Below are 23,966 nucleotides of genomic sequence, written 5' to 3'. Positions count from 1 at the left end.
CACCTTCTCGCGTTCCCGATGAGCAGCTCGGGAAACAGCTTGCACATGTGGACCTCGTTGAGACCCTGGTTCGCCATGTTATATTGATAGCGTCCCAAGAAATCGTGAGGGTCCACGAGCCCGTCGTAAGTCATCGACGGAGTTCGGTAGTTCTGTGGTAGGGGAGTTCGGGTGATGTCGTCCGAGAACGGAGTCTTCAGTGCTCCGTACACGGCGAATCCGATATCTCGTCGGTATGGAGGAGATTGAGTTCTCCTGTGATTCCGGTACCGAGGAAGAACAGGAATATGTCGGGGTTGAGGATTCTTCTTCCTGGAAGACACGGCACTACTGCGGTAGTGACTTTCATGTCTGGATGAGGAAGGAGAATCCTCCGTTTTCGTCTTCGGCTCTTGGCTCTTTTGCAGGAAGGCTAAGAACTCATCCTGCTTCTCAGCCAAGAACAGCTTGACAGCCTCATTCAAATCAGGCTGCTGGGAAGACTCAGTGGGACGATTTTTGGAGCGGCCTGTTCCTTCGCCATGAGAACTGGTGGTGGATTTATCCCTAGGCTGTTTTCCAGACCTATGGGATGGATTGGCTTCCTCCTGGTTCTCACGGGCAGGAATACGGGTACTCTGCGATCTGGTATGCATTTTTTGGGTGGAAAAAAATGGATCAAAAATTCGCTTTATCACAAATTTTGTTCTCTGTTTCCCACAGACGGCGCCAGTGATGGATCCGCGAATTTCTGATGTTAGTAAAAGCTGGTAGAGAATGAAAACTACAACACACAGAATTTACGTGATTCGATTTACTGAAGTAAATCTACGTCCACGGGAAGAAGGGAGGGCAAGATTGTATTGCTTGATCTGGGATTACAGCTTACAACACAGACTTGCTATATGATTTTATCTCTAGAGAGCTTAACCTTCTTCTATCTGATCTAAGTTCTATTTATATCTTGAACTAAGATCGTGGCTTGCATCACCACCCTAAGTCGTGGATGTCGTGTAGGTCATGGCCTAAGATCGTGGATGTAGCGTAGGTCATGGCCTACGATCGTGGCCTGAGTTGACACCACGTGGTAGTGGGTGTGTTGGACATCCTGTATGGGTCCACTAACTCCTTGTTCGGTCGAATACTGAGACCGAACTGCTTTGGTTGCCGATCTGAGAGTAGAGCTTGATGCCGACCTGAGAGCAGAGCTTGATTGGATGGCTTTTACCGAGCTGTAGGCTGAGGCCGAACTCTTTGGTAATGCCGAACTCATACTCCTGCTTTGGTTGCCGATCTGAGAGTAGAGCTTGATGCCGACCTGAGAGCAGAGCTTGATAGGTTGGCTTTTACCGAGCTGTAGGCTGAGGCCGAACTCTTTGGTAATGCCGAACTCATACTCTTCCTTGGGCTTTGGGCTGATGGGCCGTCATTGCTGTTGGGCTTGTTTAGTACGCACCCCATCAATCTTTTTATAGAAAAAATAGAATAGTTAAAATTATAAGTATTACTCCATCCATATGCATTTTTTTTTCATTTTAAGTCTGTCCCAAAAGTATATATGTTCTAATTTTGGAAATTAAATTATCCACTGACAATACAGAACTGTTGTGAATCTTTCTGGTAGAGAGTTACAGGGGGTTGCCCTCACTACTAGTCTTGGAAAGGTGAGGTTCCGTCCATAAGGTAGCGATCGATGAGGGGCTGCAGCTTTTGCATCATCAAATGCAGTCTTCTTCGAGTTGCAAGATATATAGCAATCCACAAGGTTGATGGTGAGGTCGAGGGTCTCTTGAGATAGCTCAAATTTGTTGTGGAGCATTCAATGCCAAGCACTATCAAACACCAAAACTAGTTGGTCAAGAAAAAAATTGTGATTAAAATAAATGAAACCTTGTTATTCTCAGCCTTTATGCATTAGCCAGTAATTGGTAAGTTGTATTTATACATCGACAAAATTAATAATGGCAAAATTTTAGAACAAACAATATGAATACAAGATACATAATCAGAAATCAAAATGATCATGATTAGGCTTAGGCTTAGGAGAGGTGAGCAAAGCTGTGTAAAGCCTAAGTCTGTCTTCTCCTAGAGAAGAGCACCTGGACCTTATGAAGGAGAGGGAAGTAAGCGTGAGGCGATGTCTATACCTCCTCCACGCCAGCTGGATGGCGACAGCCGCCCATGTTCGCCATCCAGGCGAGTAGTAGCGCGCGCTTCTCTTCACTTTCTCGCTCACGAACGTGTAGCGGAAATGCTGAGTCACATACTTGACATCTTCTGCTTCGAGCCCGAACGCCTCTGTCGTTTCCAGAGTTACAAGCGAGGAGGAAGACGGCGGAAGCCTCTCCACAAAAGGTCTTCTTAAACACCATGAGAGTAACTCATCGCCGCTGAAGTTGCCTGGGCCGAGCATGCAACAGCTCTTCACTCCGTCACGCAGCACTTGGCTGCTCTGAAGATGGCCTCTGACGATGAACAACATTCTTTGCACTGGATCACCTTCTCTTGTTATCTTAACCACAATCAATGTATAATATTCAATCATTGTACTAATACTTGCAAGGGGAAGGGTTGATTTATTTATTTTATTGTGAGGATGCATGGGAAACTATTTTCAAATCATGAACAGTGGATGCATACTTTTGTGCAACACCATGGTTCAAGGCTATATATTCATTTAATTTGTGCTTATGCATTGTTCTCATTCCTTACAAACACATACCAATTATCAATGAATGCTTCTCCTATATATGCGTGTGTGCAAGTACTGAATTGGTGGTTTAGGCTTACCGTTTCTCCCTTTGTGAATATGAGAGCTTTGACCCGATCACATATGTTCTCGAGGACGAGATTGTCCATGTGCTGGAACAATGGCACCTGTCTCACCAAATCCAAACACAGATGATATTTGATATCTCTCCTGAGTCCTTCTGGAAGTTTCCGAGTCATCTCACATTCATCAACCCCGCGCATCGCCGCCCAACGCTGCCTCTCGTAGTTGCATACCCTCTGCCTGTACCCCTGCGGAAGCCGCCTCTTTCTCATCCACCACTCTATGTTCCTCATCTTCAACTGCATTGCTTGCTTCTTAGATGTCGTCGCATGTAAGAAAACCTAATGCATTATGTATAACATCCTTCCACATTAGTTAATCACAAACCAACATCCAACAACTATTTATAAAGATTTACTTCACCTTGATGTTACCAATCAACATTGTGACCAGAAGGAGTCCAGTGGTGAGGACAATAATTATAAACACCACTTCTAACCAGTCTGTCGTGCTCTCTAGATTTCCAAAAGTACTGTTGTTCCATTCACAAATTCATCTCCGTCCACAAAGAGTATGCAATATTCGAAAATATGGTAATACGTATGTATGTACCTAAGAGTCATGAGTCCCCAAAATATGGGAAACAATGCTTTCTCGAGACGATTGTTATTGGTGACGAGCTGAACGGTCCACTTATATTCGTTACAAACTTGGAGATCTTGATCCGTCTTATGGGTTTGAACCATTAAAACCAAGAACTAGAAAAAGTAAACTTGTTATAATCTTGATTAGTTGAGGTACTAAAACTGAATGAATACGTTAATATAGATGGAGAGTCGTAACCGATATAGGTCAAGCATAACTCGCCAAAACTAAACAACTACTCCATATAGATGGAGTATAATGTTCAAGCAATTCAAGGAGTCCATTTGTTTTTAATTTTATAGCACAACTTAAAAAATTTTCTCTAAATAGTTAGTATATTGTAGTTGTGTCATTTTTAACTATCATCTGTGCGCATATTTTGTTTTGGAAAATAGCTTAAGCTTTAACTTTGCGATTTTTATTAGACGATTATGTATAAAGAAGACATGTTTCTGTAAAAATTTCAAGTACAAGTATTCTACGGTCTACATGACTACATAGGAATGAATTCGAGGAGAATATTGTAATCCATTACAAAATTATATATTGATATACTTGAAAAGTTTAATCTTTATGAAAAATATAGTAGCCTACACACACGCCAACAGTAGAAGAGTTACTACTACACACTCAAAATATAATGCTGAGTTGTGAAAGTACTTATTCAGAAAAGTAATTATTTAAAAGAAAAAATCAAGAAATTTATTACATGTCGTGTCAAAAGCAACTGTATTACGTGAGATGCAACAAAGTAGGCGATCATGTTGAGAGCAATGCCCCACCAAACAGTGCCAAAAATGTAGCCGGAAAAATTTTGCATACGCCGGAGCAGACACACTGAGTGATAGATTTTGGGCAAGTATTGGAAGACGAACATTACCAACAACACCGTCATCACCACCGTCGTCCACCCTCTTTCTAGAAGCTTTGGGATTACAAGCTGCATGAACAATCTTTATCTATATTATATACCGCCCAATGGGGGTTTCCATTACATACAGTGTAATGGCCTTGGTCATCGAATCGACAACAAGAAGTCGCGCCAGCTTCAATGCGCCTCCATGTTCCTGTTCCGAGGGTGTATACATGATGATACGTAGCACCCGAATTGACACAGACGACCTTATATTGCCCAATTTTGCTCACACCGAATCCAAAATACAACCCATCGCCCACTCCGGACAGGGGCGGACACACGTACAAAGAGGGTAGGGCTGGAGCCCTTACCCAATTTTTTATTTTTTTATTTTCTACTTTCAAAATTTTTAAAATTTTAAAAAATTCTGTTAAGCCCTTACCAAAATAGTGCTACTGAAGAACAAATTATTTTGGATGCATAATTGTATGGGGCTGAAAATTAAAGAAAGGAAAAGTTAAAATTTGCGGAGGAAATATAACAATGGCGTGGAGAAGCCTAAGGAAGAAGAAGAGGATTTTTATACATAAATTAATAAAAGTAAAAGTCAGATGGGCCCACTTTAAATGCTTTGACAGGGCGTAACTTATAAAAAAGATGTACTCAAAAGGTGGGGTTACTTTTTAAACTTGAACACGTTTTTATTATTAAATTATAGTAAAATGAGTTTACATTTTACTTGGCCAACACCCCCACACGTTTTTAAGATTTTAAAAATTATAGTAAAATTGATTGTTCACAGCTTCCACTTCAACTTAGTAATTTTATTGCTAATGTACGATGTGATCCTCAATTTGCTGCCTTAAACAACTTAGGAGACGTTGCTACGGAAATGGTCAAAAGTGGTAAACATTTGGTTTTTCCGTTGGTTTATCGGATTATTGAGTTGGCATTGGTTTTACCTGTTGCTACTGCTTCTGTTGAGAGAGCATTTTCTGCAATGAAGACCATCAAGACTGACTTGCGAAATCGGATGGGAGATGAGTGGATGAATGATAGTTTGATTGTGTACATTGAGAAGGACCTGTTTTCAACGATTGATAATGAAAAAAACTTGCAACGTTTTCAATCGATGAGAACACGTAGAATTCAGTTGCCATCGCTTTAGACGTAAAACCGCAACTATGACATGTTGTTTTTATTAGATATATTTTGGACTACTTCGTATTAAATATATATGCATTTTATAGTTTTTGCGGTTTTTATATTATATTATATTATATTATATTATATTATATATATATATATATGTTATGTTTACGTGAAGTCCAGCCCTTACAGTCAATTTTTTCTGCGTCCGCCCCTGACTCCGGATACATCAGTGCGGCATAGATCGATATATTCACGAGTTAGAGGATTGCATATGTAATTATTACACCCCCCCCTTCTGTGTATAGAAGAAGCAAACCATTAGTTTGCTGAACCCAAGATTGCCACCATACAATGTAAGGGATTTGAATAATTGTGAGGGGATGGAAGTGAAGAGCATCCACGTCATCTTCGTCTTCAAATTCCCAAATGGTGCACTGAGTGGAGTTCTCTTCGGCTCCGTTCGAACTATGGTGAATGGGGTTTTGATTTTGGATTTGACGAAATCGAAATAGTCCGACTATAAGAGATCGAGCCATGATTTGCAGACACATTTGCTGATTGAAATGCTTCGGATGGGGAGCCGTGAGAGGATGTTGATGCTGATTTCTGATGGTAGATTTGTGAAGAAAGCTTGCCTCCCCATCAATGTTAATAATGGATGGAAGAAAAAGAAGAAATAGACAACTTCTTATGATCAAATTCTTATGAACAAAGGAGGTCGATCATGCCATTTTTATAAGTCTAGTGTCACTATATTTAGGGATTCGACTTTCGTTTTTGTCTCAATATTTCTTACCATAAAAATACTACTATATTTATGGTTGAGAATTATGGTAGCATAATATTTCACCAATATATATTTTTTCTGTGTTTTATTACAAATTAAGATTTAGAATCAAACATATAGTAGTATTAATTTCTACGTATAGATCCTTCATGGATCCACTTGTAAAAAAATCACACCAACTCATATTGTGAATATGATACGTACAAATATCTTCATTGAAGATATGAAGAAGATTACAAGATATTAAATATATCTTAATTGATTTATTATTCCATTAGTTATCTTTATCTTGTTATTTTATTCAAATAAGTTAGTAACCGATTTGTGTAGATTTTAACAAATGGTATATATTGTTGACAAAAAATGGTGGAAACGAAAACATAAAAATGGTAGAAATAATGCACAGTTTCACGCCAAAAAGGGTAAAACTGACATTTAAAAAACTTTCCCAAAAATAGTCACTATATAATGATAGATGATAGATTCTTATTGTGAAACCTACACAATTCACATCGTATATTTATTTTTTCTGTTTTTTCTAATCTTTTAATGCATTTTTTACATTTTCATCGTTTTAGATTTTTTAAAACATTCTAATGCATTTGTAACTTAACCAATTCACACATATGTTTATTTTTTCTGTTTTTTTCAAATTTATTAAAGCATTTTTTATATCTTCATCATTTTAGCTTTTATAAATATTTATATTTTAATTCCATATTGTTTCATCATAATATAATACTTAATTAGTTTTTATCTTCCCAATTCCCTTATAATGCACATCTTTACGATGTTTTTAATAACAAATATAAAATTATAAATTTTGATAGAGAAAACAACTTAAATAAAAATAAAAAAGAAGGTTGTCGACCCCCATATCTGCTAAGTGTTTAACCCCAACTCAGAATGAAATCCATGAACGCGAAATTACCAAATGTCACAATTATAAATACACCAGTTACATATGATACCACCAAAATAAAATATAGAAGCTTGTCATAAAATAGCAATTTAGTTAGTTATGCACTTAGCCTTGTTATCATGACTGGAAAAAAAGTCGTTATTCCTCTATTATTTCCAGGGAGAAAAGGTAACAATATTTCTCATTTAACTTGCACACAGTTAGGAAACTTGTGGATATAGGAGATAAGAAATTGGAAAAAGGAAAACACAATTCTATGTTTAGAACATCCAAGTTGTTAACTTAGAGCATGAATAACGCAAGGGGCGGGCCGCAGTTCAGGCCCGTCCCCCATCCCGCCGCGTTGGAGATCACATTTTTCCGGCCTGGGCCGGTCCCGGGGCCCGTCCCGGCCTAGCGTTAAACGTGCCCGTGCCCCAATTCGTGCGTCCCGACCTGGCGTTGGATGGTTTCCAGGCCGGGCCGCAAGTCCCCACCATTGTTTTTTTATTTATTTTTTGTTTTATTGGCTATATATATTCCATTTGTGCATCATTTTCCCACACCTTCGTGCAATGAAGAAGTAGTTTTTTCATTTTTTTATGACTTGTAATTTTCTTTTTCTAGGATTTTTAAATTTCTTTTTTTAGGATTTTTAATTTTCTTTTTTTAGAATTTGTAATTTCCTTTTTTCTGACTGAACAATGAATTTTCTCGGTTTGAATTGTTCAACGTTTTCTATTTTACGAGTAAAATATGTTGAAGTTGTGAATAGTGCAATTTAATAGTTGTGGCCTGCAGGGTTAGAGGAGTTTTGGGCCGGGATTCAAATATAGGGGAATGATGACGTGGAGGGGACTTGAGACTTAATTTTCTATGAACTTGATGTCACTGATCATTTTAGTGCAAATCAATCACATCCAATGGCACTGATTATAAGATTAATCTAGAAGAGTCATATCTAGATTGAGATCGTAGTCGAGCTTTTATTACTCAAACTCTCCATTTTTCAAAAGCCAAATAAAACTAGACTAAGGTAATTAAATTAATTAAAATGGGCTAGTTTAATAAAGCCCACAATTTAATTAAGTTAAATATAAAAATGATCTGTTGCTATTTAATGGAGTTAACTAGGTTACAAAAATTTGATCATAAGAATTTGTCGATTTCTTCTTTCATCCATCATCAATGGGGAAGCAAGATTTGTTCAGAAATCTACCATCCGAAATAACCACCAACATCCTCTCACGGCTCCCCATCCGAAGCATTTCAATCAGCAAATGCGTCTGCAAAGCATGGTTCGATCTCTTAGATTCGGACTATTTCGATTTCGTCAAATCCAAAATCAAAACCCCACTCACCATTGTTCGAACGGAGGCGGTCTGGGATCCGGAGACGGTGCTCTCAGTTCAGTGCGACATTTGGGAATTTGAAGACGAAGAGGAAGCGGATGCTCTTCGCTTCCATCCCCTCACACATATTCGAATCCCTTACAGTGCACGGTCATCTTGGGTTCAGCAAACTAATGGTTTGCTTCTTCTATACACAAACAGGGAGTGTCATAATTACATATGCAATCCTCTAACTCGTGAATATATCGAGTGTGGTTGTATTTTGGATTCGGTGTGAGCAAAATTGGGCAATATAAGGTCGTCTGTGTCAATGTATCATGTATACACCCTCGGAACAGGAACATGGAGCTGGCGCGACTTCTGGTTGTCAATTCTATGACCATCTTTACACTGTATATAATGGAAACCCCCATTGGGCGGTATATAATATTGATACAACCTTAAGGATTTGTGCATTTGATGTTGAAACAGAATCTTTTAGCTTCTTCTCTGCTCCCAATGCACATGGACATGCTGGAGATGAAGGTCCTAGGCACATGAGATTGAGTGTTTTGGGGGGCTGCCTTTGTTTGTCTTACACTCTAGGCGAGAGCAAATATTTCGACATCTGGTCGATGAAGGAATACCAAGTCGAGGAATCTTGGACCAAGCACCAGATTAGGATTGATACTGATTATGAGTTTGAAATTGAACATATGCTTGTTACTCCGATCAAAGTTTACAAAAACAGTGATGTTTTGATGTTTCTGGATGACTCATGCCTCGTGTACTACTCCAATAAGATGAGAACTACTCAACAAGTCGGTATGTTTGACCTTTACAATACCACCATTTTTACTCCTAACCTTTTCTCACTCAAGAATTTTGGAGGCGAGAATGTGATCTCGCTTCAAACGAGTATGCAACCACAAGCAAAAGTTGAGCAGATTGCGGATGAGATAGAGCAGCCTGCCCCTGCCTGACGACCGCGGTGGAAACGATGGCGCCCCAAGCGATACGAGGATTATGTTCCACATTGAGCTTGACCTTTTTATGTTTTACTATACATATTTTCATCAATTAAAGATTCATTTTGCCATTTTGTGCCGCCGTGCACGATTTATAGAACCATTTACTTTATTCTAGTTTTACTACTTTATTAACTGCAGAAAATTGTGTTCCATTTAATATTTTAATTGTTAGTATAGCTTATAAGACAGCTTATCTTTTGATTTTTGTGCCATGATACATTTGTCGTTTAAGTTTTATTTTGTCAAACACATAACCTTCATTTGAAAGGGCAAGCAGTGGTAAGATCGGAGTGGAAGTTTGTTAAAGAGGAATTTCGTGGCTTGGAACATCTAACCATTTCTGATAGTTATGATCTCAATAATTGGCTTGCAGATAAGTCCAATTTGGCTTTATCTTTTGAATTTAAAGAAATTGGAGGAGATTCCTTGGGATATTGGAGAGATCCCTACACTTGAAAAGTTAACTGTTATTAATTGTTCGGAATCAGCGAGGATGTTGGAATGTAGAATTACTTCACATCACATTTGTAAAACGTTGGAATATATTTGCACAGACACGGAAATATTTGAAGAGAAAAGATAAATGTACATAAATTGTATATGTACATAACATCCTTAAATTTTTAAATTTAAGTGAATTTGATTAAAAACTAGTTTGGTTAATTATTGTATTATATGTAGCAATAAGAAAGAAGTGATCTAGAACTTTTATCTCGAATCATAACATTATTTCGAGCTTGATTTTAATTAATTATACATTTTTTAGTAAAAAAATATTTTTTTGGCTTAAATATACAAATATTAACTTAAAATTTTAATTTTTTTCAAAGTGTTGCAAAATGATTAGTATGAAATTTATTTTAAATCCGTTAATATTTATAAAATGATTTTCAATGTAAAATGTTAAAAAAAGTTCGATTGTGTACGTACGTTTATCACTCCTCATATTTGAAAAATTCCATTACAAAGTGAAACTGGTAACGAAATGAGAACATGCAGAAAAGAACTTGATTTCTTTTTTGGAGTGCTATATCTCTCTAGAACCAGATCAAACTTATTAGTAATATCATGTACGACAGAAAATAAAAAGAGAAATGTATTTCTTGAAAGTTAAGTCATACAACGTCTTATTTATAGAAGTATCAATATGTTTGATCTCCGGGAAGAACCGGCAAAGAAAACCTGACCGGGCCCATGAATTAAGCCCGACTCAACTGAATAATTAAATATATTGTCCTAACAAAATAAACTTAAATACTAGTATCAAATAAAACATACAAAGTAAAACATAAAAAGGACAAGCTCAATGGGGAACATAATCCTCGTATCCGAAGCATATCAATCAGCAAATGCGTCTGCAAATCATGGCTGATTTGTGATGGTAGATTTGTGAAGAAAGCTTTCCTCCCCATTAATGTTACAGATGGATGGAAGAAAAAAGACAAATTCTTATGATCAAATTCTTATGAACAAAGGAGATCGATCATGTCACTTTTATAAGTCGAGTGTTACCATAAAATTAGTATCTTTATCGTTGAGATTATGGTGGCATAATATTTCCTTCCATTAATTGGTGTCAATTAATGGAAGGCGGAGGGAGTCATTTTGTGTATAGCAGCTGGATCCACTTATATGGGAAGATATGGAGAAGATTACAAGATACGGAAATTAGTTATCTTTATTTTGTTCTTTCATTCAAATAAGTTAGGAATTGATTTGATTTGATTTATTTTTTATTTTATTTTATTGATTTGTTCTTTCATTACAAGAGTGAATGTGTCTTAAAAAGAAATCGGTAGGGAGTAATAATAATGAAACCGATGAAAATATATTGTAAGTTGGTGCTGACAAATAAGTAGGCAACTTATTCTATACAGTTTAATATCTGTATAACTTAAATCAATTCAATACTTGTATACACAAATATGAGAAAACTCAAAATGTCACAACGCAAACTCAATACGAGTCATTTTTCGTATCTTCAACAATACTATCAAAATTCAACAAGATAGTTTCATTTTCCAGCAAAAGTTACCTCTAAAAACCTCTCTTCTCCCAATAGTTTGTATCAAGGGCAACTGGATAGAGATCAGCAGCAGAAGTTGAAGAAACACTCCACGGCGCATCCGCGGAAACAACCTCACTATCAAATGCGCCCATTTCCACTTCATCGGGTTTTGTCTTACCAGCTGAGAAGCTCGACTCAGAAACAAACTTTGGAACGACATCTTTCCCCTCGAGTATGCTGACTACAGCTGACATACTCGGCCTTTCCGCAGCTACAACATTCGTGCATATGAGCGCCACATTGATAGCTCTAGTGATCTCTTCCTTGTTGAAGCTCGACTCTAATCTCTGGTCGACTAGCTCCAACAGGTTTCCTCTCGCCTTCAAGGAATTAGCCTGAGTGAATATTGGAAGAGCTCTGTAAAATTAGTCTTGGTCCAGAATGTTGAATTGAAGAAACACATGCCCATTTTTTTCATTTTTTGTTTATGTGATGCATAATTAAGTTAAACAACATAAGTGATTAAATATGTAGTATTCCTTTATAAAATGTTACCCAGTCAAGAAGATAAAAGCTATCCTCCTTAGGCCTGATGCTACTGTTGCTCCTCCCACTGACAATTTCCAAAACAACAATTCCGAAGCTGTACACGTCGGCTTTATCAGTCAAATATCCTCGCATTGCATATTCGGGTGCCATGTATCCACTAGCAATCACACATACATAACGAATAAGTTTTGGTTTTGGCAATGAATAATTCAGGCAGGGACAACGAGTACAGATTGATTTATGCTTACAAAGTTCCAGCAATGCGCGTGCTTATGTGGGTGTTGTCTTCTTCATCCAGCTTCGCAAGCCCAAAATCGGATATTTTAGGGACTAGGTTTTTGTCAAGAAGCACATTAGTAGCCTTGATATCGCGATGGACGATTTTCAGCCTCGATTCCTCGTGGAGGTAAGCCAATCCTCTTGCTATCCCGATGCAGATCTTTTGCCTCATTGGCCAATCCAAATGCAATTGGTGTTCTTCTGGGCCTATAAAGGGTGATGAATGTTTTGAAATTTACAGAAGTTACAAAACATGGCATGGGAAAACTAGTTCATGGATGGCACAAAGATAGAAGTAATAATGTTAAAGTTATCGTATAAACGTACCAAATAATGCACGAGCAAGGCTATTGTTTTCCAAATACTCATAGACAAGCAACAACTGGTTGCCTTCGATGCAGCATCCATACAGCTTAACGAGATGAGGATGTTGTAAGGCGGATATCATGCCTATTTCATTTATGAATTCGCGGTTACCTTGCTTTGATTTGGAAGATAGCTGTTTCACAGCGATGATGGTTTTATCTAACAGAACACCCTTCAAATATACAAAACTTCAGACTTGATAGCAAAATGAATTTAGAAAAAAAAAATCATCTAAGAGTAGGAGTAATAAATACTGAGTTGTCATTACCTTGTAAACAGGACCAAATCCACCTTCGCCAATCTTATTTGCTGGATCAAAATTGTTTGTGGCCGCTCTGATTTGCCTTAGAGTAAATTTCCCCGTGTTTAGGTCAAGTCCCTTCAAATCTGTAAGAAGCTTTGTGTAAATCAAAAAGGTTCACACGACTACTAAGCTCGGTGTAAGAAATAATTCACATCACCTTTGTAAAATGTTGGACTAAATTTGCAAAAACAAATTAAATAAGATCCACTATGTCCAAAAAATCCATTACCATGATACATCGAGTGTTTGCCCCCCAAACAGCCCTTCAACCTCAGAATAGCCACAAGCAACACGAGTGCGCAAATAGCTGCCATCGCAATACCAACTTTGGCTCCTGTCGAGATGCTCCCAGTCCCAGGCTTATACGCTGGACAAATTAATATATATGGGTAGGGTAAGATTACATGCAAACATAATCTCTTTATTAGTTATCATCAAATATGTAATTTTTAAAAGCGGCACTAAAACTTTGGTGGATACCCGGAAGATATATGAAAACTTCCAGTACAATATGAAACTGGTAAAATTCAAGTGCAACCAACGAAATGAGAACATGCAGAAAAGAACTTGATTTCTTTTTAGTTTTTTTTTTTTGTAGTGTTCTATCTCTAGAACCAGATCAAACTTACTAGCATGTACGACAGATATGGCTGAAATGAGAGGACCATATACGGATCTATCGGGAAGAGAAGTTGTTCCTTTTCCAGCCCAATAAAAGCGGATCTCCAAGTTGTGATCACCAACAAATGCTGGATAGGGCATTATTTTTGGTTTATTTACCGCACCAGCTACATTCACAATGTTGAAATCCTTCTCAACCAGTTCTCCCTGAGTAAAAATGTTTTCAAAATCATCAAGAATGAGTTTGGAAAATAAATATTTTCGCATATGTTCATGTAAAGTGGGGGATGTTTAGATGAGAACCTGAATATAAATATCAAAAACACGCCTTCCGTAAGTTGTGTCACTAGTAAACATGATCTCCGCGAAGTGGAGATTCACATTGTAATTTCCATTTCTTAAACAAAATCCATAATAAGTCAATGAGAGGGGGGAAAGGCGTGCTGTGGAGTAAAGATTAGATTCCGGCCCTGAAGTGTTGTTTGATGCAAAAAGACTTTCTCCATATGTTTCAGGATTCCAGAACTTGCCCGTGCTGCTGAATCCCCAATTTTCACCTTGGGCTTGGTAGAAGTTTGGAGAATCGCTATCTGCTTGATAATCACCATAGTTTTTGTTGCTTCCACAATTTATATGGAAAAAGTAGAAATCATCTGAGGGAAAAAAAAACATGTTATGAATTTTTAGAGTATGGATATGCACAACGAATAAGTATATTCCTCAATAATTTACACATTTAGAGTTGTTTTGCACAAACTACCTTAACGGCTTGATCCTCTCATCACCCCCATATAAAAACACAAAAATAACTTTTTTTTATTCTAAATAAGCAAAATCTTGAACTTTTACCTTTGCAATCCATTCTTAACCATGAACTAACTTTTAGTATGCCAAGGAGGGGTATTTAGTTTCCAAGGATGACTAACTGAATAAACATCGTCCATTATATACAAGTGAGTTGTCACTTACTTGGCATACACTGCGGATTTACACAATAGGGGTACTCACTGCCAAAAGAATGCGATATCAAGATTCATGAATAATGAGATGTTTAAGTGAAAATGCATCAAAGAGAAATCCGCAACTCACCTGGTGTTTCCATTTGAGTTGGCAAACAAGTTTCTGAAAATGAGTGGCGATATCTAAGTCAGTATAGAAAATCTGGACACAGCATACACATAACGATGAGCATTAAATAGTAATCTCACGGGCTGTTTCTCGCACAACTTGGTCCTGGCCTTAGAGATGTGAAGTTGTTGTAGGATAGGTCGCTGCAGTCAAATTGTAAGCTTTCAATCAACTATGTTGCTACATGAATTTTGAGCAACAATTATCATTCCACTTCCATGATAAGTGGGAAATATAAAATATTAAGTTCTGGATGGAAAGGGAACCTCACATGTTTCCCTTAGCTTCCATCGATTGTGGCACTGTCCCGTTAAGGAAGTTCCCAGTCAGGTAGCTGGAAAACGAACATCTCAAGGTTAGCAATTCAACAAAATTTGAAATTCAGAACTCCCAACACTCAAAGTAGACATGAATCATCATATGAGGAGAGTTGAGCCATATAATTACCAACTACGGACCCTATTGACATCTGTATAATACGAAATATCATCACCGTGAAATAAAAGCACTAATCTTCGATTCAGTCAACTAGAAGAAATGCTGAAAGTTGTCAAACAAACTCTTACATGTCTCCTTCTTGACCACCAAGTCCTTCAGGAATCGGTCCTGTTAATTTGTTGAAACTCAGATCTCTGCACAAGATATGGCGGTATTTAACGAAAACTACAACAACAGGGCATGGTAAGGAATAAAGTTGTTATAGTATTTTACTTTACATTAACATTTCGATATGTAGCAATGTTACCAATGTTTTCCAACCACAAGTCATACCAAACCTTGCTTAATAATAGTAGTCAAAACAAGACAACTGAAGCTTAAGGTTTCTTGTTGCGAGTTAACTATCAGGATATGACAAGCAACAAAAGTATTTATTTCAATTTAAAAACAAAATGACCTCTATCCAGAGCACTGGTGACAACACAGTAGGAAAAGTTTACAAGACCTAAGGAAAAAAATAATTTTAAGTCGGATTCATTTCACTCATCTGGTGTCTTGATTATGTCGCAGGGTGTTTACTCTAACAAAATTTTCCTAAAAGAGTAATAGAAACTCTGGTTTGCATTAAAATATCAAAATACGCTACAAATCTATTACTCAAAAGAAAAGTGATTATATTGAAATAATTTGCACAAACCACCCAAGAATCAAACCAAATATGTGTAAATGTTTGGATTCTAAATAGATTACTATAATTACCTTCAACTTTCATTGAAAATAAATGTATTTTAGCTTTCAATAATATATAAAAAAAAATAGTACCACCAAAAAAACCATTATACTAACAGTGAATCGTCAATCTTCAGTTGTGCAATAGATCCCGGTAGTTCCCCTACAATATTGCAACTCCTTAATATCCTGCACAATAAGAACCAATGAGTCGCACAAAAGAAATGACTTATAATCTAATAAAGCAATGGACAAATATTGCACTCACACTTGTTGCCAACCAGTAGAGGTATTAAGAATGGGGAAATATGATTGGTTCCCATTGAGGTCACTGATTCTTCTGCAGTGTGGAATCATCGCAAATACAGATATTGAGTCACATAGAAAAAGGAAAATCTTCTTTCATATTGATTAACCTTTAAAACCATACTCACAGGTTATTTAACTTGGTAAGATAAGTAAGGTTGGAAGGGATCGGTCCACTCAGACCACTAGCCTGAACCTCCCTGTGATATTGATTCACGTTTAAAGTTGTCGATGAAAAAAAATCCAGAATTCAGAAAAAAAAGTGAATGAATGTAGTAATGACCAAATGCCTTACATTCTTGTGATATTTCTCCAGTTCAGGATATAATTTGGTATGCTTCCTGTAAAGTTGTTGTCACTAATTCGACTGCATGCAAATAATGGATACATATGAAGCAAAATTAAGAGTTAAAATGAAAAAAACAATGATAACCTGAAATTTGTCCCCTCAGTAACCTTTTATCCCAATTATTTTTAGTACATCATGTATGGTTCAGAGATTGTAGCTGAATTTCCAAGTTAAAAAATTCAAATATTCATGATTCACTATCAAGCATACAACTGAGATACTTACAATTATAAAAAGAAATTAAGGAAGAGTAAAGAAACTTACAAATCTGTCAAAGTGGTAAGTTTTGCAAGGCTAGGAGGTAACTCTCCAGTGAAATAATTGGAATTAAGAAACCTACATGAGGAAAATGCAATAATACCTTCAAAATTTATTAACCACCAAAATAAGGATACAAGAGAGAGTTAAATTATTTACAATCTTCTAATTCGAGGAAGATCCCCAATCTCCCCAGGTACATTTCCTGTAAACTGATTAGCCTCCAAAACCCTTCATAGCAAAAAACAAACATCCGTAAATACAAACAAATTGAAGCTACAATTGATGGTAAAAGAGGAAGAGATATCGGTACAGTTCTTCAAGTGAGGTGATGTTGCCATATTCTTTTGGAATTGGACCGGAGAGACGGTTCCCGAGAAGAGAACTACAGTAGGGAAAGCCAATTAATTCTGATTCGTTTTGGGAGAATTAGGGATTGAAGTCGGAAACGAAATTAGAGAGGAAAATTAGCTATTACTTACATTATTCGAAGGAATTCCATGGAACTCCAATCTGGAGGGAGGCTGCCATTGAGGAAATTCCGAGTAAGGTCTCTGCATCGAATTGCGGTAGTTGTTACAGTTAACCCTTTGCTTATTCTCGCGCCAAGACTAAACGGATATGTTTTTGTGCTTTTTAAATTACATAACAATTGTAAATAATGCTTACATACTTTAATTTATATTAGCATTATTTTGGTATAATTTTAAAATGAAAATGTCGATTTATTGTTTTATCTATTTATTTGAAGTTAGAAAAATAATTAAATTAAATTTTGATTTTATAAAATTAATGATGCTAATAATTATTTTTAAAGTACTACTATAATAAAACAACACAAACATATAAACATATAAAGTAAAAGAGGAAAAAATAAAAAATTAAAAAAAAAAAGACTTTGATTTTTATATGATTTGTCGGTGTGGAAGAGGGCTCGCGCACGAAAGAGTTAAAGCCCATCTCTATGTTAAAATCCGACAAAAAATCAGACTAATAACTATAAATAAATAAGCGTTCAAAATAATAACAATAACAATAGTAATAAGCTTCTTACAGTTCATCTAGGGAAGGGAGGCCAACGAGCTCTATGGGGAGTGACCCATTAAGATTATTTTTCTTCAAAATACTGCAATTGTACATTAAACATACTCAAAATTCTCATAACACTACATATAGATCGACCATAAATAATAACACATACGGATCAACGTTACTATCGATTCTGATATTGCTAAAGCAAAACAACAATGAAATATTTATATCATTGATGGAACGTACAGTCATCGCTGGCACCGATATTTTCTTGTTGTTTTTCAATTGTAATTAACAACAAATACAAATTAAAGTTGACATCTATGTTAAAGTAAAACAATAACGAAAAAATGGTGTACTAGTGATGGAACAGTCATCACTAGTACAATGTTTTGCTATTGTTTTCCATTTGAAATTAACAACACATATCAATCAATCAACGCCAAAATCAATTTCAGCGGCGCTAAAGCAAAACGTCTATGAAATATAATGTACTCATGACACACACAGATCAACTTTGCTACCGGTATCTAACATTTTGCTATTGTTTTCCATCTGTATATTAGCAACACATACAACATACAAAGCCACAACCAATTTCAATGCCACTAAAGCAAAACACTAGCGAACGAAACATTTGTCGACCGAGCATATATATCGACGGAGCAGGGTGATTAAGCAAGTGAGAGTAGAGTAGTAGAGTAAGTGACTCACATCCGAGTAACATGACAAGTAGTAGTACCATTCCCATTGGAGGTAATGTTGCAATATACTCCATTTGGAACACTAACATCCCACCATGGGAGCTCATTGGTGCATGGATCAACTTCCCCATCAAAATTCCAATCCCTCTTCCCCAGCTTCCTTGCTACCACCGACAATGCTTCCACTAACCCCAATTTATTAAAAAATGGAGTATTAATTTACACAAGAAATTGAAACAAAAAATATTGATCATGATTAAAATGAACTTGAAAGAGTAAGTAATTAACTAGAGCACTTATTAGTCATAGTAGACTCACATTCTAGAGGAGGCAAACAAGCTGGTGCCACATAATTAGCAAACCCCAGAAACCAAATCAAGGCTATAAGCCTTGATGCAAACATCACTTTGTAAGATTTTGTAAATTTGATCAAGAAACGATATGAACAATGTATATGTATGTGCATTTCAAGAGATGATTGTTTATGTTCTGATATATATGTCTGTAAATTTTAAAATAATAATAAAATGCGACCAAGACTTTGACATAGCTTAGTATTCATTTCAAAGCAAGCCATTATTGAACTCATTTAAGAGAGTTAAATCCAATTTGAATACTTGGTGTAGTTAAAAGCGACAGCAACGGAAAAAGCGACAGTTCAAAGCAAGCCATTATTGAACTCATTATCAGATAAACTTTAACTTTGGGCTTGGATATTTTGAATGTCTCAAATAGTTCCTCTGACTAATAATTAGCATATAATTTTATAATCTACATAAAAATCAAAATTCAATCCGTTCTTCTATTTAATTATTTATTAGGAACAAACTAAATATATCATCTAATATAGTACTAGTATATAATTATTTAAATGCAACAAATTATATTAAGTGCATCATGTCATTATGTATGCAAAGCTTAAAATCAATTACTGCGACCCTTTTCCGTAAAATCTAGCGACGATGTTTGATATTTTTGTTATTTTATTATTTTTGGAAAAAGTAATGGAGTAATGGTATAGGCTTAGCTACGTCACTATATTATTTTTCTCTTTTGTGGACTCAGAAATTAAAATTCCTTGGTTACGTTACGTATAATTGATTAATGCATGCATGTACTATTGTCCCATTGAATATTAATAACTTCCAGACAGTGGACCCAATTACTTTTATCTAGGAATTATGATAAATGTGACATTTCTAGTTATTACCATGCCCTACACAATTATCTTTACTATTGATATTACTACAAGTCCTAACAAAAAGTATATATAAGCATCCAAAACCACTTACATTCAAGAAATTAGTTATTTAAATTTATTTTCTTTATTTGTATATCTATTTATATTTCATTTCTTGTTATATACGTTAAAATTAATATTTATAAATAAAATAAAATAGTACGTAATTTTTTTGAACAACTAAAAATGATAAAATTTTGCACGATTTAAATTAAAAACAATATACTATAATTAAAAAACAGTTAGATACAATTATACATAAATAAGCTAATAAAATTATGTGCACCATTGACATGGCCGAATCTACCCATATTTATGTATCTATGTCTTGTTGAGTCGGTCATGTTGCTCTTTATTCCGAGTTGACTCGCAACGAGTTGTGAATGCTCTTAAATCCAAAGAAGTACCTTGAGCGGGAGAATAGCTTGCAGTCGAGAATTATGGGTTGTATAAAGAGTGTTGAGGATGTGAGTACACTTTGTAAAAAAAAAAAGAAAAATACAAGAGGCGTTGGTTTTCATGAATAAATTTACAAAATTATTTCTGAGTTTAATCACTACGTATCTCATTGATTCAAAACTTGTATCGACAAATATGACAAATAAATAGGCAACTTTTCATATCACACTAGCAATTAAACAAGATAGTTAATTTTTCAGTAAAAGTTAACTCTAAAAACCTCTCTTCTCCCAATAGTTTGTATGTGATATGTTTATTAACTATTAAGTCAAAACATACTGAAATATTTATCTAAATGCAGAACAAAACAACAAATATTCTCTTAACTGAGTTAATTCAGAAAATTATGACTTGGCATAGTAAATGAACAATGAATAATAAGTAGAGGTTATATATAAAAATAAATGAAATGACATGCTAAAACATCACCATCAAAACAAATTTTAACTAACAATTAAAGAACAACTCTTAATTAAATACTTAGAATACCAGCCAAATATTCGGATTCAAAGGGCCAAATACTAAAACCCAAAATAGAACGAAATTAGGAAATATTGGGCTAAGTGCAAAAAATGTATAGCCCACATAATGCTAGAAAAAAAATAGTTTCAGTGATGAGATAACTGAACTATCACAAAATATAGCAATCTAAAGAGGTGAAGAAATAGTTTATCATTGTATGGTGCAGAGATTCATAGATTCTTCATTGTGGTAAGGCATGGTATCAATCCCATTAGGGTCACGCCCACGCCGTCTACGCTCATATTCATAGTCATAGTTGATGTTGTTTGGAGTGTAAGAATAAGCAGGAAGCATCGGAGTTGGATACCCGTGTTGGCCATAGGAATCTCCGGAGCCACCATAGCCATAAGATTGGCGTTGCGTTCTTGGATGGCTGAGATTTGCCCACACGAGTTCCGCATGTCCATTGGATCTCGTTATCGCTTTGAGACAATAATTTGGGTCGACTTGCCCCACGATTGTCGCCTGACCTTTCTCAGCATCCATCGTGATATCGTATGTTCCTTGCAAATAATTATTGTGAGATGGATTGGATTTCTTCAAAATTGGGAGATACTATTAATCACATACATAAAAAATGCATTACCAATGATTGAGCCTATTATTTCCATGGTGTGTCTCTTGCATGAGTCACATCGGGGGTGCACTTTTAGAACACAACGCTGCAATTTCAAGAGCAAGAAAATTAGTAAAATACTATGCAATAAATAGGAAATAATAGAAGAAATTAAGAATACATTTACCAAAGTTGTGTAGTTATCCATGAGAAAAATTCTTGGTGAAATGCTGCAATTGATTGTAGGAATTTGATTTAGCTACATATAATGAACTGATTTAAATCGAAAGGAGATAAATATAAAAGCGAAGATTGAAGCATCATATACTATTAAGGAAGGTAAATTAAATGAGACTTCTAAAAGAATATAATATATAGAGAGAGATTTGGAACATGCATTAATTAATATTTTGGCCATATATAGAGTTGGATGCAGTTTCCAAAATGGAGAAAAGTATTATATTTCTCAAAATTAGCAACAAATAATTTGGCATATTGTAGGGATCTGATCCAGGATCTTTAATACAAGGGCAACCGTATTATAACAAACACATTATCCGTGTCTTCTAATTTGTAATTTGAAAATCATAACAAAACAAATTGTGTTATTTGTAAATTTTCTAGCAGAATTTATAATGAAGCAATTAAAAATTGACGAGTTCAGTTAATCATCTATAAATCACAAAAGTTGAAATTAAGAAAACTTTAAAATTAAAAACTAGTACTACTACCATCTTGCATATAAACAATAATATAATCATCTATCTAAGTTTGATTGAAAATTTGAATCTCAAAACCAAAAAAATAAAAATAAATAAAGTTAGTCTAGCAATCATCAATCTGTTTCCTAGGCGCAAGCTCACATAACATTTCTCTATACATTTAAATCCAAATTCTCCATGATTTTAGGGAAGAAATGTGTAAGGAAGACTTACCGTTAAAACTTAAAAGTGCAGAAAAATACGCGAGGAAGATGTTTTAGGACAAAATGAATAGGAGAGGATATAACTCAAAATGAATCGGAGAGACTCTTTTATAAGTAGGTGAAATGAATTTTTAATGGGCCGAGCTTAATTAATTTGATCAGATGACCTAATTTACTTAACTTAACTGAATTTACTTAGTTTTATTTACTATTTGGCTTAAAGGCTTAATTAATTTAATTAATGGGTTTGAATTATTACATAGTTTAATTAAGATCATGATTTTGAAGAAAACCAATTCTGAAATAAAATTTTGAAAATAATATTACAATAAGAACCAGAAAAAGAAAGATTTAGCAAATATGTATTCCTCAAAAGAAAGATTTGGCAAATATTGAATCCATAAAAGAAAATTTTGGTAGAATTTAATTTATTTACGGACAATGAATCCTTTAGTTTAAGATCATGATTTTGAAGAAGCGTAAAGATAAATTGACAAAAAAACGTATATACAAAATGCCCTCAAATTTTAAATCGATTTTTGTTTAAACCGGTTATCTCATTAACTATTATTTCAATACTAAATTACCCTTTTATTATATTTGTAAAGTCAAATCACTATTAAATTACAAGAGTTATATTTGGTATGAAACTATAAACAATCATGGCAATTAAAACGTCCCATTATTTAGGCATTCATAAATTGAATTTCTTCACTTGTAAAATTTTTATCTAACTAATATTATCAATGAAAATTTTGAACTAATACCGTTAAATTTCATAAATTTATATCTAACTATTATCATTTTAATGTAAAAAAACCATTTTCTACATTATTCTCTCTCTTACTTTCATTTTTCTCCACTTTAACTATTTTATAATTATTTTTCCAAAACGGGTGTGAAAAAGAAGCGCCTCGCTTATCTTGAGATGGAAGGAGTATCTAATTTTGTTTCATATTTTTTGCATGAAGATGTAGAATATAAAAGGATCAACTTAATTATCATTAATTAATTGGGTGATATCAGTAATAAAATTTTAGTTTATGTACATATAGACATTTTTATAATTTAAACTAGAGTAACTATTATCAATTTAACTGTTATAATTATTTATGATTAAACAGTTAGACTAAAATAACTATGGAATATCATAGCTAATTTCGTTTTATGAATTATGTGTGAAGTTGTAAAGTATACAAGGAAGAATTTTGTGTGAAGTTGTAAAGTATACAAGGAAATCGATGTAATGATTAACAATTAGTTGGGTGATAGCATTGAGAAATTAAGTATATATACGTGTAGTTTATACGTAAAAATTATTTAATAATAAATATTTGAACGAGAATTACTATTGTTACTTTAATTTAATTTTTAATATTATTCTATGTCATATCTAATTTCGTTTGAAGATTTTACGTGGAGATGTATAGTATACTAGGAAACTGACTTAATGATAGTCATTTAGTTAAATGATAATATTAAGTGAGTAAGTATTTATTCATGCAGTAGTACTTTTATAATTTATAATCAATAATTATTTAAAAAATAACAGGATGCGAATGAAAATTTTAAATTTTAATTTATTTTTTATTTGTACTATATATCGCATCTACTTAATGTCTAGATTTTGTGTGAAGATGTAGAGTATACAAAGAAATCAACTTAATAAACATCAATTATTTGACTGATAGTACTACCAAATAAAGTACTCATATATATACATGTAGTTATTTTTATA

The 23,966-nt window shown here is 34.8% G+C and overlaps 3 protein-coding genes across 5 annotated transcripts; 1 reads left to right on the top strand and 2 right to left on the bottom strand.

The window, feature by feature from the left end:
* Nucleotides 1-1,984: 1,984 nt before the first annotated feature.
* Nucleotides 1,985-4,485, bottom strand: LOC121771853 (cyclic nucleotide-gated ion channel 4-like). The gene is made up of 6 exons (XM_042168743.1): nt 4,397-4,485; nt 4,134-4,350; nt 3,365-3,510; nt 3,176-3,284; nt 2,770-3,093; nt 1,985-2,491 (listed from the first exon to the last, which is right to left on the bottom strand). The coding sequence occupies exons 1-6, from the start codon at nt 4,483-4,485 to the stop codon at nt 1,985-1,987; spliced, it is 1,392 nt and encodes a 463-aa protein (XP_042024677.1).
* Nucleotides 4,486-8,281: 3,796 nt separating this feature from the next.
* LOC121771852 lies at nt 8,282-9,407 on the top strand. Its single transcript, XM_042168742.1, has 2 exons — nt 8,282-8,621; nt 8,917-9,407. The coding sequence occupies exons 1-2, from the start codon at nt 8,282-8,284 to the stop codon at nt 9,405-9,407; spliced, it is 831 nt and encodes a 276-aa protein (XP_042024676.1).
* A 1,938-nt stretch (nt 9,408-11,345) lies between these two features.
* On the bottom strand, nt 11,346-19,021 carry LOC121772400 (probable leucine-rich repeat receptor-like serine/threonine-protein kinase At3g14840). Of its 3 annotated transcripts, XM_042169489.1 has the most exons (24): nt 18,845-19,019; nt 18,537-18,711; nt 17,845-17,916; nt 17,273-17,344; nt 17,104-17,175; nt 16,950-17,021; nt 16,797-16,868; nt 16,479-16,550; nt 16,312-16,383; nt 16,146-16,217; nt 15,995-16,066; nt 15,277-15,342; nt 14,982-15,044; nt 14,791-14,853; nt 14,672-14,704; nt 14,552-14,589; nt 13,886-14,235; nt 13,591-13,789; nt 13,191-13,328; nt 12,926-13,044; nt 12,619-12,829; nt 12,261-12,498; nt 12,019-12,169; nt 11,346-11,858 (listed from the first exon to the last, which is right to left on the bottom strand). In XM_042169489.1, the coding sequence occupies exons 1-24, from the start codon at nt 18,990-18,992 to the stop codon at nt 11,493-11,495; spliced, it is 3,006 nt and encodes a 1,001-aa protein (XP_042025423.1). In that variant the 5' UTR covers nt 18,993-19,019; the 3' UTR covers nt 11,346-11,492. The 3 variants fall into 3 exon arrangements, with proteins under 3 accessions (XP_042025423.1, XP_042025425.1, XP_042025424.1); XM_042169491.1 differs by lacking the exon at nt 14,552-14,589 and having other exon boundaries at nt 13,886-14,172; nt 14,673-14,704; nt 18,845-19,021; XM_042169490.1 differs by lacking the exon at nt 17,104-17,175.
* Between the last annotated feature and the right edge of the window lie 4,945 nt (nt 19,022-23,966).

The sequence above is a fragment of the Salvia splendens genome, chromosome 16, assembly GCF_004379255.2.
Source record: "Salvia splendens isolate huo1 chromosome 16, SspV2, whole genome shotgun sequence".
Taxonomy (NCBI): domain Eukaryota; kingdom Viridiplantae; phylum Streptophyta; class Magnoliopsida; order Lamiales; family Lamiaceae; genus Salvia; species Salvia splendens.
Note: the sequence above shows the minus strand (reverse complement) of the source record. Positions and strands in the feature narration are given on the sequence as shown.